At 41.7% G+C, this 18873-nt stretch overlaps 1 protein-coding gene across 6 annotated transcripts in view; it reads right to left on the bottom strand.

Annotated features, from left to right (window-relative positions):
- The window catches only part of ESRRB (estrogen related receptor beta), a 122963-nt gene that overhangs the window by 62910 nt on the left and 41180 nt on the right, over positions 1-18873 (bottom strand). Inside the window, exon 1 of one of the 6 annotated variants that reach the window (XM_039704870.1) lies at positions 15867-16192. The exons of 4 other annotated variants lie outside the window; for them this stretch is intronic. In XM_039704870.1, coding sequence (XP_039560804.1) covers positions 15867-15916 — 50 coding nt within the window. In that variant the 5' untranslated portion in view covers positions 15917-16192. Of the gene's footprint in view, positions 1-15866; positions 16193-18873 lie in introns of those variants that run through there. One more of the 6 variants, XM_039704865.1, reaches the window with a different exon arrangement.

Here is an 18873-nt window from a genome sequence, read left to right as displayed (position 1 = left end):
GCTGTTTTGTGTCTCCTGGAGGCTAACAGGACCCTTTGGCCACAAAGCAATATTTACTCTATCCTGGCAGCTGGGCTGCTGGAGGCAAAGGATGCATCCTTGCTCCCCAAATGATAAGGAAATGTCAGAATGCATATCATGAAAAGGACATATCTGATAGAGGCTCAGCACCACTGCATGCAAACATGGCTCAGCCCTAGCTTCTACTTCTGTGAAGTTCTTCCACTTTGCTCATTTAAATCCTTCCAGAAAGCAGGAGGTAGACAACAATACTCTTTAAGCAAGATCTTACAACTGACTTTTTCAAAACTAATTTTTCAGGTGGTAGACTCTCTTGTCCAGCACTATATTGCTCCCTGTCCATTAAAACTGTAGCTCCTCAGAACAAATGCTGTTCAACTGGCCTGTGCAAAGGACCTTTTAGTCCTGATGACAATTTAAGTAAGTGTTTCTCAAAAAGCCCAGCCCCAAATCTCCAACTCCTACTGGAATTCTCTCATGGATTTAATATGTTCACACTCCTGTTGTTTTCTGTAGTACCTTTACAGAAGTCATCCTAACAGCACCTTCCTTAAGCCAAGGAGGTACTCTGAGACTCAGTTCAGTGACAAGCATCTCCTGCAACAGACACAGAGCTTCACAGAAGATATCCTTGCTTGCTTTAGCATTACTGGAGACACACAAGAGGTGTGCAAACAGTGACTGCATAAGGCACATAGGCAAGGTAGCAAATTGATTTACACCAAGAAGTAGAAGACAGACAGCATGCTACTCTCCTTATGTTCATTGGCATATGGAGTATGTTTGTGAATAACAATGCAAAGTATTCCACAAAACCAGGTAAAGCACAGAACCTTCCATTCCTTCCCCATCTCTGTGTGCAATTTCTAGAGCAAGCACTGCACAACTGTAAAGAGCTGCCAGAACAGGAACTACATAGCAACTCCATCAACTCATTAACTTCTCAAGTAGAAGAGGTTTGCCATGTGCTGTTCTCTGTTCCCTCCATCCCACTCAGCAGGAAGGGCTTCAGGTAAAAGTTGGGGAAAACTGAAGCCCTCTCTTGTAGAACACTGCAAAAGCCAAAAGGTAAGCAGCCCATAATCCTGCAACACAGCACGAAGACTTGAAACCATATTAATACCCAGCAGTGGCCAGCAGAACATGCCAGAAAAATTTTTAGAAGTGATTAGTGGTCCCCAGTTCTCTCATTTTCCAGCTCACTGACTGAGCTTTTTCTCTGGGGGATATCCTGCAATATCTCTATCCACATGAAAAACATCAGTTAAGATTTTCCTTCTTCCACACCAAGTCAGCGTTCCTCTCATCTGCCCCCGTCTCTGTGCAGAGCTCCACTCCCACCCCACCTCACAGCAATGTGTCATTCCTGCCTTTTCCAGCGGAGCAGAAGTGCAGCACAGGCCTCCTACCAGCTGCTAATGTGTATCTTTCTTCTCTAGTTGCAGGGGTGCTAAACACACTGCAATAAATCTCCTCATCCCAAGGGAGCAGTTCTCTTTCTTCAGGCCCCATGACATTATACACAGCAGCTCTTCCCGACGTCAGAAGCTCCATTTCAATGCTCCTCTTCCCTCTGAAAGATCCTGCTGCTTTATGTCTTACCGCAGGGCAGCTTGCTCGCATCACCACCCAACTTTCAGATTCCCCACCACGGGGGTGGGCTGTGCTTTCAGCCAGTGACAGGGTCATGACAGGGCTATCAGGCAGAAGGGACCTGTGTTCTTGTGTGGGTAAGCTTTTGTGTAGCTCTTCACCTCACAAGGATGCTGATCACTACTTTCACCTTGCAGCAGAAAGACAAAACAAGACAGTCGGCAGATGTGAAGGAAAGTCCATTTCCAGTGCAAGAGCCATATGGTGCATACTGAATTAGAAAGCTGGGAGAGAAACAAAACAGTAGTTTTGTAAGGTTTGACCCCAGTTTTTAAGCCAATTCTCATTCAATTTTAGCAACAGAAACTTGTGCATGTGCTAGCAGAATCTTTCTTCCTCTGCTGGGATCTCTCTTTCTCCTAAAGCTGTTATATTCAAACTCCATCTTCTTGCAGGAAGTAATGGCTGTGTGTTTTCAGAGGATCTTCAGGAAAGTTAAATGAGAAAAGGTGTGAGGAACAGCTGTTTTCTACCACACCTCACTCAAAAACCTTAGTCACAAGCCAAAATGCAGCCACATTTGACAGGACCTTGCTGTTGGCTCTTCAGCCACCATTTCTCTGTCCCAGTGTGACCTCAAGCTCCATGGCACAGGTTTTACCCTTGCTTGTCCTTCCCCCAGTGCACCATCTCAAATCAGCTCCAACAGTGTTCAGTGGAAGTATACTGTTTACAAAATCAAGATCATTCTGAATGATCAACTCTCCTTTGGATCTTGTGCAGAGCAGTAGAATATTGTCTGACATTGTGTCTTGCATTTCCTTGCAGCATCAGAGTTCTCAAGATACTACAGAATCAGATGGTACTAAACTTAGACTATCTACCCACAGGGAGCTTTTGCTTAAGACATGATTTGTTACATTTGCCTTCTTCTTTATCTTGATTTTATCAATTGCTATAAAGATGCGATTGCTACTCAACTTGATGGCATTATATATACAGCTACCTTAAAAGAAGCTTAAAGCCAGAGCTGAGTCTCCTTCCCAGCTATCCTGTTGCAGTCTTCTTCTTTGCACAGGAGATGGGTTTCATCCATATTCCATGGGTTTCACCCTCATAAATTTGTCAAAGAGCATTCTCCTCTGGAGATCTCTGGAATTCTCCACGTGCTGGAATGCTTCTTTGGAGTCCTGCATTACTCACCTCTGGTGTGTTTTTATCTGGATAATATTCTTTGCAACTTCAGCGAGTTCACACTTCACCTGCTCTCACACCTCATTTGGCATTTTGTCCTCTGTGCATTTTAGCAATGCATCAAACTGCTCCCCAATTACCACTATGCTGCCTTCTCCAACATATTCCAAATTATTCCCAAAGGGGTGAAAGAATCATTTCATGCATTAGAAGCATGAAACCTGAACTCTGAAAGAATCAGCCAGTGATCTGAGGCACTAGTAGCACCTGGCAGAATTTTATGGAAAGAAAATTGCTTGTTTCTTCCACTCCCATACAAAGCTTTAGTTGATTCCTGCCCCCTCACTTCAATATGATTTTTATATGGCTTCCATGTATTTCTTCTTCTACTATGATGTTGAACTGAATGGCCCAATATTAATCTTGTACCAATTTTACACTGGTGTAACCAATCTGATTTTCAGAGTTCCTTGTCATTTACAGTAGCAAAAATGACAAAAATAGATTCATATTCAAAGTACCTTGGAAGACAGTTTAAAAAATAAAGTCCCCAAGCATGCTCAAAGGTTGTAGATGGCTTCTTCATCTTGTGGTTTCTGCTTATCTAGTTTCCCATATAAATTCCCAACACCAGCCTCTTTCTTCAACAGCACTGACAGCATTTCATGGTTGTTAGCTGCTCTCAGAAGATGAAGTAACCTGATATAAATTACCTATTGCTGTGAGTGCAACAGAACCTGTTAGCACAGTAGTCACTTCTAGAAGGCTTCAAGTACTGACTACATTATTACAGGCAGAAGGTTTTCTATCATGGTAGAAGTCATTTTAATATGGCACTCTCCTCAAAGATTTTTCTCTATGGCTATTCTAGGTTTTTTCCCTGGTTCAGTAGCCCACATTATGAACAGTGGACTGCATTCATGTCCTAACTCTCACATCAGTGATGTACAAAAGCTACCAGAGACCACTCGGATGGCATTCTTCCAGAAGAAACCAGAGGCAATGAGGATTGAGAACAGCAGTCAAAGTAATGGCAACCACCAAATGAATGGACTGTTCCTGGTTAGATCTGCATTTAATTGTTGCTCACTGCTATTCATTTACCCTATTAAGACAAGACGGTTTAGCTGATAAACAAGATGATAAACCAGCCACTGAGTAAAAAAAGATAGAAGATATCTAAAACAAATACCTCTACATATTCATCATATTGTGATGTGGATAAGCTATACTCTAAACGAGATGAGAAATTCCTGTATATCCTCATGAGGCAGAATAGATCTTTTTGGTGAACCAATTGTAATTTTAAGACAACATACCTGTCATTCCTAGCTCAGGTTGCCAGAGCCCAACAATTCAGGTCTCAGTGATATCAGTGACAGTTATATTCCAAAGGAACCAGGTAGGGAATACTTCTCTTCCCCATACATTTAGTCGAAAAGGATCTAAAATTTCTGTGTGTCACTTTATTAAGAAGTGACTGACAAACTAGAAAGCATTTTGAGACACCATAAAATGATTGGGCAAACTCAAGTAGGAGATAAAAACCCTCAAAGGACACAAGAAACCATGAACTGAAATATAGTAGGGTCTTTCTGAACATAAGCCAACACTTTGTGGGTGAGCAAGAATTTGCACAGTTTGCTCAGAGAGGTTGTGGTGTCGCCTATCTCGGAGATATTCAAGGGCAGTCTGCACCTGGTCCTGAGAAACCAGCCCTAGATGGTCCTGCTTGAGCACAGGGTTGGACCAGATGACCTCCAAAGGTCCCTTCCAACATCAGCAGTTCTGTGATTCTGTGAGAAAGCGAGAGTTAGCTTCACTTTGGAAAAAGTGTACAAAACACAAATTACGCAGTCATGAAGATTAATGTATTTCTCAAAGTCTGCATGAAACTCATATGCAAAACACTAAGGTTTCTCTTTCCCCATCAAGCTTCCTTACCATGAGATCTTCATGAGACTACGGAATCACCCTTCAGGCATCCAAACTTACACTAGCAAGATGCTGAAAGGAGTGCACCGCGAGCCAAGACGCCCAGGAGAAACCCGCATGTACTTTTAGAGGAGGGCAGAGTAATTTGACCGTTTTCAAAGACGTGGCCAGTGAAAAGAAGGTGCGAGGGCTGCTCTGCAGGCTGCCCCGCAGCCCCCCGCGCAGCCCGGCGCACTGTCAGCGGAGCCCTGCAGATGGCTGCAGAGCTCTTCCAGCTCCTACCTGCGCTACGGCAATGGGCAATGGAGGCAAGGACACTGGCCAGTCCTGCACTGAAGGAAGCAAAATTGTTCTCCTTTCCAAAGATGGACACCCCTCTATGCTGCCTTTACTTCTACCCAAATGTAACAGGCAGTCGCCTGCAGGCTGAATATCACTGTCTTTAACCTCACAAAGCTCCTCTGTTTACAAGTTTTCCCACAACGACAGCTGAAAGACAGAGATGCTGTGGCTCTTGAATGTGACAGTGAACTCCCCACACACAAGAACAATTTATCACTCAAGATGTTTTTCTTAACAAGGGTCTAGTCCTAAGAAGCTCCTATGGAGCAGATATTTGAAAAGATGTATCCATTCCTGCCTTCCCACAGCAGCCACATCCTCTTTTTCCCTTCCCCAGACTTCAGCCTAACTGAGCTGAAGGGCTCGCAGCCTTCTTCTTATACCTCACATCAGGTTCAAGCACTGTTCCTAAAACAAGCCACCTTCATCACCGTCTTTCCCTTAAACTCTACCTTTAGCAATGAATCCTTTCAAAAAAATAAAATTGATATCTCTGTTACTGTGGATGCCCTCCTTCCTCCAAAGACATGTCTCTCGACTTCCTTCGCCCCTCTCAGAGTTACACAGCAGATCTGTGTAGGGACAGGGGGTTTTTCGTCACAAAATTTTGTATGCAAATCCGTCCCCTATCTCAAGGGATTTGTGAGCTTTTCTGTGTCCACCTTGTATCAGTTACATGCTTTGAACACAGGGTAGCCTGACGCCTGTGCAGGTCTCTCAACAATTATGGACAGCTCCCCACCACAGGCACACTGACACTCAGTGGAATTCAGTGCCCAAGTCAGATCACTGCTTGAAAATTCCAGCTACAATATGATAGCAGGAACCATTTCTTCATAGTTTATATTTACCTGGTCCCTTTCCAGTCTATCCATCTGAATCAAGTAATTGTTTTCTAAGAGGGAGTCAAGACTTTATAATAGACACCAGCTGCCCATTCTCTTTTAACCCATCCAATATTAGACTCGTTAGTCATCAGGGTAACAATCCTGTTTGCAAATCAGCTACCTTTATCAGATAACCAGTGGGACCTAGTACAATACCTATTAGTCCAACAATATCACAACCAAGATATATAACTGCTTCTGTACAAAAACCTTTCTTCTAATCCTTCTTAAACTCAACAAGACTGATTGGCTTTTATTATTCGTGAATTAATTTTTAACACTTGGTCCAGCAGGGAATTGAATCTATAACATTTTGCAGAGACCAAACCAAAGTAACAGTATGTTAAGAAAGTAAACCAGCCAAAAGCAGGTATTTTTTCTTCTTTCATCGAATAATTAAGAGGGCTGAATCTGTTTTTCCCTAAACACCCAAGGGAAAATTCTAAGGAAAATTAGCACATTAAAACATATATAGATAGCACACCACTGTACTGTGAGAGCTTTTGCTTTTGTTTCATAATTATGTTATTTTAAAAAGGCCGTGGAATTAAATTTGTTAGTATTTTAAGAAACACGTCCATGTTAGACTATGAAATCAAGAAGGGAAATTTCAACAGAAACAGTTCATATTATTAGAGAAGTAATGATCATGGGCAGTGATTAGGGCTTATAGTTGCTCTGTAATGACAGTCCCCTAACTGTAATTGCTAGGAAAAAAGAAACTGTTCTGTAGAAAAATAAAAAACACTTTAAAAAAGAATAAAAAGACAATTGTCAGATACACTGTAGGTGATGAAATTAAAACAAAACTCCAAAATATTTTATAATCAAGTAACCTTTCAAGTTATTCCATAAGGGGAAGCACACTATATCTTGTGGCTTTCTAAACCAAGATTGCATTAAAAAACAAATAAACAGAGAAAATTTTCAAAACCACCAAAAATTAAATAAACACATAAAAGAAATTCCAAATTGCTGACTTTTATGGCTATGGCACTCGAGCCCATCTTTATCTTGACAATGTTATAGCTGGATCCATGGTCTGCATATTGTTTTTCAAATTAATCTGTGATACTTCATTTAAAGAAAATTTCTGTTCCTCTTTAAAAAACACCAGTTCATTGATTCATAAACAGAGGATCTAACTGCAGTTATTTAGTAGCACCTAATCCTATATAATCCATAATAATATATATTCCCAGAGAAACACACAATTTTTTTCAGTGCAAATATTCTGTATGGTATATTTTTACAGCATTTTACATTTACAAAACACCACCTATGTAAGGCCATGAACAGATTTACAAGCTTGAATTGATAAAGATTGGGAACAATCTTGTGATGAAGACAGACAGACCTACCCTTATTTCTTTTTATGCATTTATACACTAATACACGCACAAATATGTAACCACACACACAAAGTCTTGCGTGCGCATCCAAAAAGAAAATGGATGGTTAAGTCAAATAGTTCACTATGCAACATGAAATGAACACTTGATTATGTATAAAATTATATCATTTATATACATGTGTGTTCTGTTAAATTATAGCATGTGCACAATTAAGTAAAATTAAGTGTATGCACACACCCCTGACAGACATCCATCCATGGACTCACAGATCTCTGTATGCAAAAAAATTCTTTTCTGTCCTACTCTGGCACATTCTAGTCCTCCACAGCGTACATGGTGCCCCTACACAACTTGTATCAAGTATTTCAAAGGAAATGCATCTGGCATCATAGATGGAAAATAGTACCCATGAATGCATGATACATTTAAACATCATTTTCATAAAGTCATGTCTGCTACAACCTATTCAGAAAAAGACAACCCACAGAAGATGAAGTCATCATCCTTCACAATGCCCAAGCACAAAAATGCCAGTTCCTGCGTTGGGGTTTGCTTGGCATTGAAGGCGAGTTTCGGTTGTACCAGACAGCTGTGGACTCCTGCCTGTCACAGTCCCTGGTTTGAGCAATGATGTGCAGCCTAAGTCACTGTTAACACCGGGGTGTGGAGAGCCCTCATCCAGCCACATACCTTTGCACTACTGATGAATCTGATAACAAATATTGCGTACTACCGAGTGTCGGGCAATAGGCACCGATGCTTTTAGAATTTTTTCAGTGTCTCACTGCACCATTACCCCCTTAGCCTACAAAAATGACAAAAAAAAAAAGCCCTCATCAACAGAAGTACAAAAACTATGAAGAAACTGAATTAAACTCTTAAAGATAAAAATAGAAGCAACATCATATATATCTGGAAAGGAACTGAAGTAGTACTGAATTTATGTTTTCTAAATAATTAAATTGCTCTCCCTCTACAGCACTTTCTGAACTGTTTAAACTAGATGGTAATCACATGCCATACGCGGTCATGAAACAAAGAAAAATAAAACAACAGCAAGTCCTTAAAATTAATGTGTTAATTATAAATGGTTTTAAAAGTTATAAGCGAAGCATCTAGAAAATGTACACATTCAAAATGAGTATCCGTTAATTCTGGTTATGTGCAGTAAAAATAAATTTTACACCAAACCCCTGAAATCAGTAACATCCTATGTTCTTCAATGCTATATTGCCACATCTATGAAAAACTCATCTAGATAAGTGTAATTTCTTAAATCATGAAACAAATATGTTTGAGAAAGAGAAACTTGTCAGTTTGACCTGAACAAAAACAAAAACAACACAGAAGACTTTGAAAAAATAAAATCTGTTGAAGAATAATTCTTTAGTGTCCTTCAGCTCTTTTATTTTTTAATACGTAAAATGATGTAAATCTCACTGAGAAATTTGGTTTGTAATTATTCATGTCAGTACATTAAAAAAAGTACTTGCGGAAACTGACGGAAAATTGTATCTCTGTTTTATTTTCACCTAAGTGCTTATACATTCTTAAAATTATCTTCCTATGCAAAGTCATAATTGGAGAATTGAACATTTTTTTAAGCTGTTCTTTTGACCTTTGTCTTGAGTGAAAGGACAGCGAGACAATACACTCACCAGCATTGTTCACAGTGACGGCTCCATCACCGGAGATTGAGGGCCATTATTACAAAAGGGAACTTTAAAGTGACATGAGAAAAAGGAGGGAAAAAACCTAGAAAAATAACACTTCTTAATATGCTGTATGCACAAACAGCCTTTCAGACCAGCAGACATACAGCAAGAAAAAATCTTCTTGTAAAAAGATCTGCAGTAAAACACAGACAATCAATTCAAAACAAAAGGTGCTGTAAGAAATTTTCTCCTGTTATGCAGGATACTCTGAGCTGGAGGTCCCACTTCCATCACCCACATTACAGGCTATGCTAATTTAAGGAAAATATATTACTCTTACAATACATGGTAAAGCAAAGACAATTTCCAGGAATGGAAAAGGAAAATTTGGACAGAAAGAAGGGGTCCTCGTCAAACGCTCTTATCCTACGAAGAAGAAATTAGAACAGGTTTCCTTTTCCTTCCAAGCCTTCAACAGCGTGCAATATTTGGACATGCCCTTACTGTCATTTCAAAAATTGTATAAAAACAGACACCCCTCTCTACGTTTAACGGATTTCCTTTCACGTATACGAAAATGAAAGAATAAATAGAACTCTGTCCAAAACAAGAGCAATCCTATCACAAATTTTATTACAATTTAAGTGTTATCTTGAAAACAAAATAGAAAAAATATACTATTAATATGAAAAAGTGAAGTAGCCCCTTTTTGCTTCCGATGCACACAATAAGTTTGTGACTTTATGGAACTGAATCTGTGTGTTGTTCGCTAAATCCATATGGATTGGGAATATCTTTTGTAGGACAAAAAAGTCATCCTAAGGGTGACTAGACTGAGATTGCCAGGATTCCATAAAACGAAGAGGATTTGCTAGATATTTATTCCTCCCCCATTCAGAAAGGGAGTGTAAGAAAATTCCAGCTCAGCAGGGACAGAGAGCCATCGCAGGTTGTGTGATAACAGCTTGCCACCTGCTTTTCGCAAGTTGTCTCTGTGAAGTGCAAGGGGCACTGAGTAGTAACGTTGCCTGTGGTGATAGGAATGCACTGAACAGCTCAGTATGCAAAAGCACTTACTGGTACACAGTGCTCTTCACAAAGGGCATTGCAGAATGCTTTCCAGGCTGTGTCAGAAATGCTAGGAAAGGAAATATTAGTGCATGTGTCACAGGAGGAACATAAGCACTTGCTATCACATAAAAGAAGGTATAAGCAAATACAGGTAAAATGCTGCTCATAGCCAAAAGAAAAGGGGGAGGTGGGGGAGGGCGCAAGGTGGGGGCCAGGGAGAGGGAGAAGACAGGAAACTTAGCAGTCACATTAGAAGGATCATTTCTGTGCAAGAACAGCAAGGGTTAACAGTGACATATAAGCTCCAGTCCAGTCAAGATAGGGTCAAATGATGTGCTGTGAAAGTTTCAAGTCCTCAATCCCCCAGAGCTTGTTTGCTAATTACATTTGCAATTACAAACATGACAAATATATTATTATACAGCGTGTTCCACCTTGAGCAGACATGTTTCTCCTCACGGACAGTCACTGCCAGCAGCCAGACTCTCAAGCACTGGAAGAATCAAAGTGCACTGTGGTCCAGCTGCAAGCATCATTTTTTTGTGGGCATCTCTATTGCTCTGAAGAGATAGGGCAAAGCTTTAGAGAGAGGCAGCATAACAAGGATGGAAACAAATGCAAAGAGTAAGTTATTACAGTTTAATTCCTAAGAAGTAAAACTTGCCAAGTCAGTAGCTATTACTAAGAAGTAATACTAAACTGTGTTCTGTTCCCAATGACATGCACAAAGCACTTTACGCATGCAAGCTATGTAGAAATGACTACATTCAAAACTCAAATGCAGTTAATACTGCAAAGACAGAAAGAAACCAAGCGTTTCCTTTGTTTTTAGGCAAGGTCACCATAACTATATACTGCTAATATCTTCTTTATTAAGTTCCTTCACTAAACAAACAACCATTCTGATTCATAGTTTGTCACAGAAACTCTGATCTTTCCCCTTTTCCCCCAGTTTCCACAGCGGCATTACCTAAGACGCTCGCTGCTGGGTTCTGGGCAGATGCTGTATTTACTTGCTCACACCGCGCAGACTAAAAATTCTGTTGTGCTCCTTGGCTGTAATGTTACCGCCAGTAGCTCCACAGAATAAAGAACAGGTCTGACTGGGAACAATCTCCTAGTCTCCCCAGTTTACACTGGAATTGCTGATGTGCAGCTCTATGACCCCCAACTCTTAAAGCAAGGAGCACAAGTTAGAATAAGAAGATAGGGAACGGATTTTGGCTTTGTTATCCCAGATTTCTCACCACATTTTTCTACTTTTACTATTTCTTTCTTTAATTAAATCTCTCTTAGACATTTTACACTCTTTGGAGAAATTCTACCTTGCTCTTGACAGAACCTGTAAATTTCATCCACACTCGTGTTTAAACCTTTTTACCTTCTCCCTGTTTCTATTCCCTAAGAGAATTTGTATCCTTCAAGCCATGGAAAATTTTGTGAAGAGACCCACTGACACAATGCACAAAACTTCTTATGGAACTGAAATAATTTGAAGAATACAGGTATTTTCAAACAACATGAAATTCAGAGCAGTAGTGACAGTGCAGAAACAGGGCTGGGAAATAACAGTGGAAAGGGCACAGAGAGTAGAGCAACATTCTCTTGGAGAGGAAGAAAACGGGATATGAAACCTCTATCACAGCAACTTTCTCTGATGCAATCTCTCCAAAGTCTTTCCCCTCTCAGGCTAAATGCAATATTTATTGATTACTTCAAATCAATACAATGAAAAAATCCTATTTTTTAAATATATTGATCTTTCCATATTTCTCAATAATTGATAATGATTAGATCATGTTTACTTTTACAAGTGGAATTAGAAGAGGAAGGAAAAGTTAATACAAATACTCTAAAGGTAGTGATTTCCTCATCAGCCCTCCGCTCACTAAGCTTAGTGTACTGAGACCCCATTTTATGATGGGAACCTTGTCAGAAACCCAGTAACTACCCCAATTCCTTATAGAGGTTTTTCAATTTATTCTGTCAACGAAACAAACAACTCCATCCTATTCTCTCCAATTAACAACTCCTCCCAATTCCAGCCTCTGAGATATATTCAGAGCAGACAGTTGCATTCAGATTCTCTGACTCAGATTTCCTCCCATTCACAGAATATGGAGATTTCCAGTAACCTCTGAAATCAAGTCACATTACTTTAGCCTATGCATTAGGGTCAGCGACAGCAACTTTGTTAATTTGCTGCTGCAGGGTCTGGAATTTGCTCCTTCATTGCCCTAAAATTCCAACATTATACCATTTCACCTCTCTATGAAATATGTAATTTATTCCTTTCAACTTTTTCCTTCTCTTCATAAAATAATTTTTATTTTTATTACATCAGTGACTCATGTGTCTTTCTTTTACCTCAGAGGAAACAGTGTAAGAGACATAGCATCTGGCAGGATGCTGTCATTTGCCAGTGATTTTTATTTTACCTTCATAATGGCTCCTTGGTCACTTTCTATCTGTCATGTAGAATATTAATAAGAAACAGAAATGGCAATTTCGTAGTTCTGACAACATTTCTAATGGCAACTATAATGAGGCAGAAAACAAAATTCTCCGAGATTACTAAATTAATATGGGAAAGTAAAAATGCCGTATTCTACTCTCTACCGAAAGCCTTAGGTTTGCACATGAGGGAGATACAACACCAGTACTCCACATGAGCATACATATGCATGTGTGTATACCTACTCACAAATATTTACAGATGCACCCATGTGCTTGTGTGTGACTATAAGGACATATTTTATATGGCAGAGTGTACACTTGTGGTGTCTGCACGCGCATTCCCTTCCTGCCGTATAGCAGACAGGCGCCGTCAGTACAGTTTAACTAATGTATTCTCACCATATGCCCTCACCTGAGAGACAAACTGCAGGTACAAATCACTGCCTTTGTTAATTTCCCAATTTGAAAATGCTTTAAACAAATTCCAGTTCATACAAAAGCTTCTTTCTTGGACCTGCACCATCTACCCCAGGAACAATTCTCCCAGAGGTCAGTACCAAAATGTAGTAAGCGGTTGCTAAAGAGCAGATTTCTGTGTAAGAAAATAAAACATACGTGGCCTTAGACTACTTGCACAGAGGATCAAAATGAGGAAAAAAGCATTTTCTTACTCTCCCTGAAAGATTCTGCACTGAGAGAAGCCACACACCTGCTAACCAGAACTTCCACAGGTTCCTGGTGCAATCGCTTAGATCAGCACACACAGGCAATGGAAAGGGAATTTTCACTGCTTGAGCAAGATAAAATACAAAACCTGAAAAACGAATTAGAGGCAAGGAAATCCTTTGCTTAGGTTTTGTTCAGACTCCTTTCGGGTCTGGCTGTTACAAAAATTAAGATCTCATCAAACTCCAAGGTGAAAGGAGTCACCTCTTCTCTCCTTTGCCTTGCTCCTTCGCTCTCTGTTTCAATAATTATGAGGTGAAATACAGTTTCCAGGGAACTGTATGGATCATATATTGAGTGACCACATCCACTTCTCTCCCAACATTTTAGCTTTCCTCATATGTTTTCCTATAGCTTAACAAGCAACTAAACAAGAAGAAGCAGTTTGCAGTATTTTTAAATTAGTTCCTAATTTAAGGTTTAATGTGACAAAAATTGCCATCCACAGAATTAAAAGTGGTATTAAAAAAGGAAGAAAATAATTTAAAATAATTTCAATAGTTAGCAGTCAAAAGAATACATCAGTACAGTAAGAATATTATGCTCACACCGCTAGTTAGGGATACAGGCACAAACACAACACCTGTATTTACTCTGTATGTTCACAGGGTGACTGTGTTACAGTGGGACAAAAAGATGGTTAAACAGATATACTTGGGCCAACTCATCCTCAACTACAGGAGTATAATGTGAAATCTAGCCTTATAAAACCAGAATGTAAATCAAATCAGTACCAGACACACTGCACATATACCTTTATATGTACTGTATTTTTAAAGCTGCTCATATCTTTCTTCTCTCAGTAACTTTTTTCAGACTTTCCTGCACTGTCACACTCCTTTAAATTAAAAACATTGAAAAAATTGAAGTGGGAATATTTTAAATTATATTTCTCTATTTTACCAAACCTCAACAATGTTAAAGAGAAGGTCATCTGGCACACAGAACCAAGCACCTCTTAAAACAAAGAGCTCTCCAACAGTTTCTCATCTCAAAAAGCAGCACTCTGTCTCTGCTGTAAAGCCATAGGGGCTCAGTGGCACTTCCCCCAGGGCCACCTTCATCTGTCTACTCAGCAGCCAAGGAGTTGTGCATATGGGTAAGGTGCACTTGACATTTTTGAGAGCTGACTGAAAACCCATGAAAAAGTAAAAAAGGTGAATGGCAATCATGCAGATTGCTTCTTACTATATTCATGTTGTTTGAGTTCCTTTTTCTCAATTCCAAAAGTACAAAAAATAAAACAAAAAAGTTAAGAAACAATATAGTAAGTGATGAAGATCTAAGTTTTCATTGTGGTATTTTGTTATTTTCTTTTTTTATGAAGGTAAATACATCTTCTCTTTTTGCCTTAATATTAAGACTCCCAGCAGCATACAGAATACATTTCCCTTAAGAAACTGTTTGTTTATTTTTAATTCAAAGTGGAGCAGCCACAAGTGTAGCACCAGTGGGGAAAAGGAAACCACATGGGCTAGATTATTAATTTCTATTAACAATATGAAGTCTCATTTTAATGAAACTGCTGGAAGCTGGGGATTAAAGGAAAGAGAAATGAGTGTAAAGACAGATGGAATATCAGAAAACAAGGTACAGAAAGACAAATAAAAGCTGAAATGAGGCAAGAGGGCTATTTGTGGATGATTTGACTTTAATTATTTTAATTATTTTAATTGTACTAAATACAACGTATTGTTAAGACAAAAGCAATGAAACAGGCAAAATTATTTAATTCCCACCTCTGATGACACAAAACCTGCATAGGTGACACACGGATTAACATGCAAACACACAAAAGAGGACTCTGCTCAGGGTGCAATTTATCAGAGAAACGCATTTAAAATTAATTGTTCCAGTCAGCTGGATGTAAACGCTGAAAAGGTTTTGCCTTGTTTCCTAACTTCCCCAACAGGATGAAACCAAACTTAAGACGCTAAAGTCATTTTAAACACAGCATTACCAGGCACAGCCCACATCGGAATACAAAGAGCAGTAGCAGGTGCTAAGGTACCAGCCACCGGTCCCAGCTTGGGATGTCTGTTTGCCAGCCCTCCGACTCACTTCACTCTTTCCCCGGGCAGGCTATCCAAAACAGCAGTCTGTGGGAAACTGAATTTCCATAGCGCATTTCAGATGAAAAACAGACTTTCAAAATAAAAGACGGTGCTTTAATGGACCTGGTTCGTATCATTTTATATGCACATCTCTTTATAGGCACCTAGTAATTCATCTAATAAAAATCCTAGCACAGACGAAAAGTAAAACTGCGCAGAAAGGACTGTCAGTGCTCACTGTTAGCTGCCTGTTCCTAGGAGATGAAGCATTAGAGGGAGAAGTTACACGGCAAGAAAGAAACACACCAGCACGCCTACCCGCCCAGGTGCTGTTCCGCGGACTCTTCCGCACCTGCCGGCACGGAGGTGCGCCGTGCCGTGCCGTGCCGTGCCGTGCCCGCGGCCGGCCGCTCCGAGCCGCCCGGCTCACGCCGTGCCCCGCGGGGCTGGGCGGCGGCGGCTCTGCGGCACGGAGCAGCGGGACTGCGGGGTCGCTGCCCCATCCCACCCGCAGCGGGACGCGGCGCCGGCCCCAGCCCGCCCCCGACCCGCCCGGTCCCGGCACGGCACACTCACTGGTTGTGGTAGCCGAGCGGGTCGGAGATGCACAGCTCGGAAATGTCCATCAGTCCAGTTTGAGCATTCCCAGTTGGAGGAGAAAAAAAAGAAGAAGAAGAAGAAAGAAAGAAAAAACACAAGATAACAACTAAACTGTGGCGGGCTGGGAAGGTGGGGAGCGCCGGGAAGAGGAGCCGGCCCGAGCCCGGCGGCGGGGCAGGGCGGCGGGAGGCAGCGCCGCTCCGCTCCGCTCCCGCACCCGCGTGCGGACACACTGACGGCGGCAGGAGGCGGCGGCGCGCAGGACACGGCCACGGGGGATTTCGCCGCCCCGAGCCCCGCTGTAGCTTTAACGCCGGGAGACGGATGGAGACGGCAGGGCGGCTATTGGCTCCCGCGCAGGGGCTGGGCTTGGACGGCGGCTGGGGGAGGCACGGCCGGGGGGGCCGCCGGACCCGGCACCGCAGCGCGCGGGGCGCAGTGCGGGCCGGCAGCCGGGCTGCCCCTGGCACGCGGCGGGAGCGGCGCGGGTGACACGGGATAGCGGCTCCGGCTCGGTCCCGCCGCGGACCGGCGGCAGCGCTCGCTCCCCTTCCCTCTTACCCGCCGCTCTGTCTCAGTGGACAGCGGCTGGAGAGTTTAGGCTTATGCAAAAACTTGAGGTAAAGGGTGCCCCGTGGCTGTTGATGCCACACAGCACCCCACATGCTCGGCGCAAGGCAGCAGCGTGCCCTGGAACATGCGTGTCCCAGGCGTTGTTGCATGCGAACACGCGACTCCACAAACACTTCGTGCACATGCAGACCTGCTCTCAGCGCGTCCACGGCGCTGCACTCGGAAATCTGTTTCTCCATACCTTTGTCCACTGCCACAAACACGTGCAGAACAGCACCCAAATCCCGTTTCAAAGCAGTGTCACTTCAGTGCAGTTTATGAAACCACACTGGAATAAGTCGTGGCATGTGAGATCAGAATCAGGTATTCAGGATAATAGCACACATTCCCAGGCACAAAAACCATAGCTACAAACCCTCAGAAGTCTTCACAAACATGAAAACTGGCACACACAAGTAATTTCACGAAAGACACATTTTCAATGCTCTACATATGTGCCGACTGCTGCTAGAGTCTGTGTCCTTTCACAGTTCCAGCATGCATTTTCACACTCACACAACTGCACTGCATATTTGCAGCAGCACACCAACACCTAGCTGAAGGTCCCTCTCCACAAAAGCATGCGAACCTCTCGGGCATGTGCCTGCCACACGCAGTCTTGCACTTGACTCACACGGAGCTGCACTAAAGGTTCTGTTTGCCCCTTGCTACCTACTCTCCACCTTTCAAACTGCGCTTACAAACCTCACTTGTATCTCTCCTATGCTTCTAGTTCATGTTTAGATATTTGCTGCTCAAATACGTAAAAATATCCTTAAGAGGTAGACAAAAAACAGAGGCCTTTCTAAAACAAAAATATATACAACTATACCCGGATAAAAGCTTCCTACTCTTATGCCAGGCAAACGAATTTTTTTTTTTAAAGTAGAAATTAGGAGGGAAATTCTAAATATAAAACCTAGAATGTAATTTGAGGCAAAAATGTACAACACCAGGAGAAGCGAAGGGCAGACCAGAGCTTTTTGGATGATGGAGGTAATACAGAATAAAAGAAAATGCAATGTGGCTCAGCTCTAAGCAAAAAACATAAAATAGGATAAATTAGGCTACAACTTTTCATACAATCAGTTTTTGTAGAAACTCAATAGTATTTGGAAAAGAGGAATGTTCAAATTCAAAGCCAGTGTAACTATCTCCTCTACCAGAGGATTAACAAATGCATATAAACTAATGGTGTGCCCTAACTTGTCTCCAGGCCATGTGAGGACAAGTTACATGATTCTGATCACCTATCTTTAAAGGATTTCAAGACAGAGGTCTTTCATGGTATTTTATAGTAAAAGGTACACATGAAGACAGCACAGAAAACAGGTTAGTTTAAAAAATGGAGACAGAGAGAAGACGTATCTGGTTTTGAGAGTACAGCAGAATCAGATTATCTGAATGTTGCAGGTGGTACAATTCAGATGATACATTTTTCCTCAACCAGAATTAATACAAATGAAACATATATACATATACCTTTGTACACTTCAGTGATATATCATCACAGCAAAAATTCTAAGATGCTTTAAATGTTGAAGAGACAAGAGCCAAGCTTCAATAAGGCATTAGCAATAGTAGGGCCCAAGGTTGTAAGGAAGCTCACTAACCACCTCGGAGAACACCTGACCAAGCAGAGGCAAGGACAAGCCAGCACCCTTGTGTTTCCAACAGAAAGCTGAGGCCAGAGAGGGACTGACTGCTGACTTAGTTGCCTCATAAAGAAGATTCCTGTTATGCAGTAGGATGAGAGGCAGGAAGAGGCACACAGGGTCAGGGTTTAGGCAGACTACAGTTCAAGAGCAGTCAGGGTATTTGCAGTGAGCTGCAAAACAATTTTCTTCAGAAAGGTGCACCCTGACTGGATCCTGACTGTGCAGAGATTATCTCTGGTGTAGGCTCTCAGCGAATGGGAGACCAGAGTGGGAATGGCTTGGCAGGCAGCTCCTGCTCTCCCAATAGCTGATGTTTTAATTTTGCACTTTAACTTTTATCCAGGCTGAGGTGATGCAAGCAGGGAGCCATGAGATTGCCTGGCACAAGGTCCACAGGGCTGAATTAACTGACATAAACAGTACAATAGTGGGTTTGTATGCTGGAAATGGGCTGTTGCTGACAGAGGACTACCTGGGTGAGGTGGGCGTTTGCAGAGTTGTGCAGAAACGTAATATTAATCTCTTCTGACCCAGTGCAAATGGACAAATTGAGCTTCCCCTGCCTAGAGAGTAACCTGTGCAGAATTCTGACCCTTCCTTTCTGAGAAGGATAGAAAGGAATAATCTCTGCTGGCTGGGCTTGATCTGCCAACCTGAATTCTCTAAGAAAGAGAACAAGAGTCCTGCAAGCTGATTTTGGAACTTCAGAAGGC

This window comes from Passer montanus, unplaced genomic scaffold, assembly GCF_014805655.1.
Source record: "Passer montanus isolate IOZ18808 unplaced genomic scaffold, ASM1480565v1 scaffold18, whole genome shotgun sequence".
Taxonomy (NCBI): domain Eukaryota; kingdom Metazoa; phylum Chordata; class Aves; order Passeriformes; family Passeridae; genus Passer; species Passer montanus.
The sequence above is the reverse complement of the archived record's forward strand: the minus strand, read 5'-3'. Positions and strand labels throughout refer to the sequence as shown.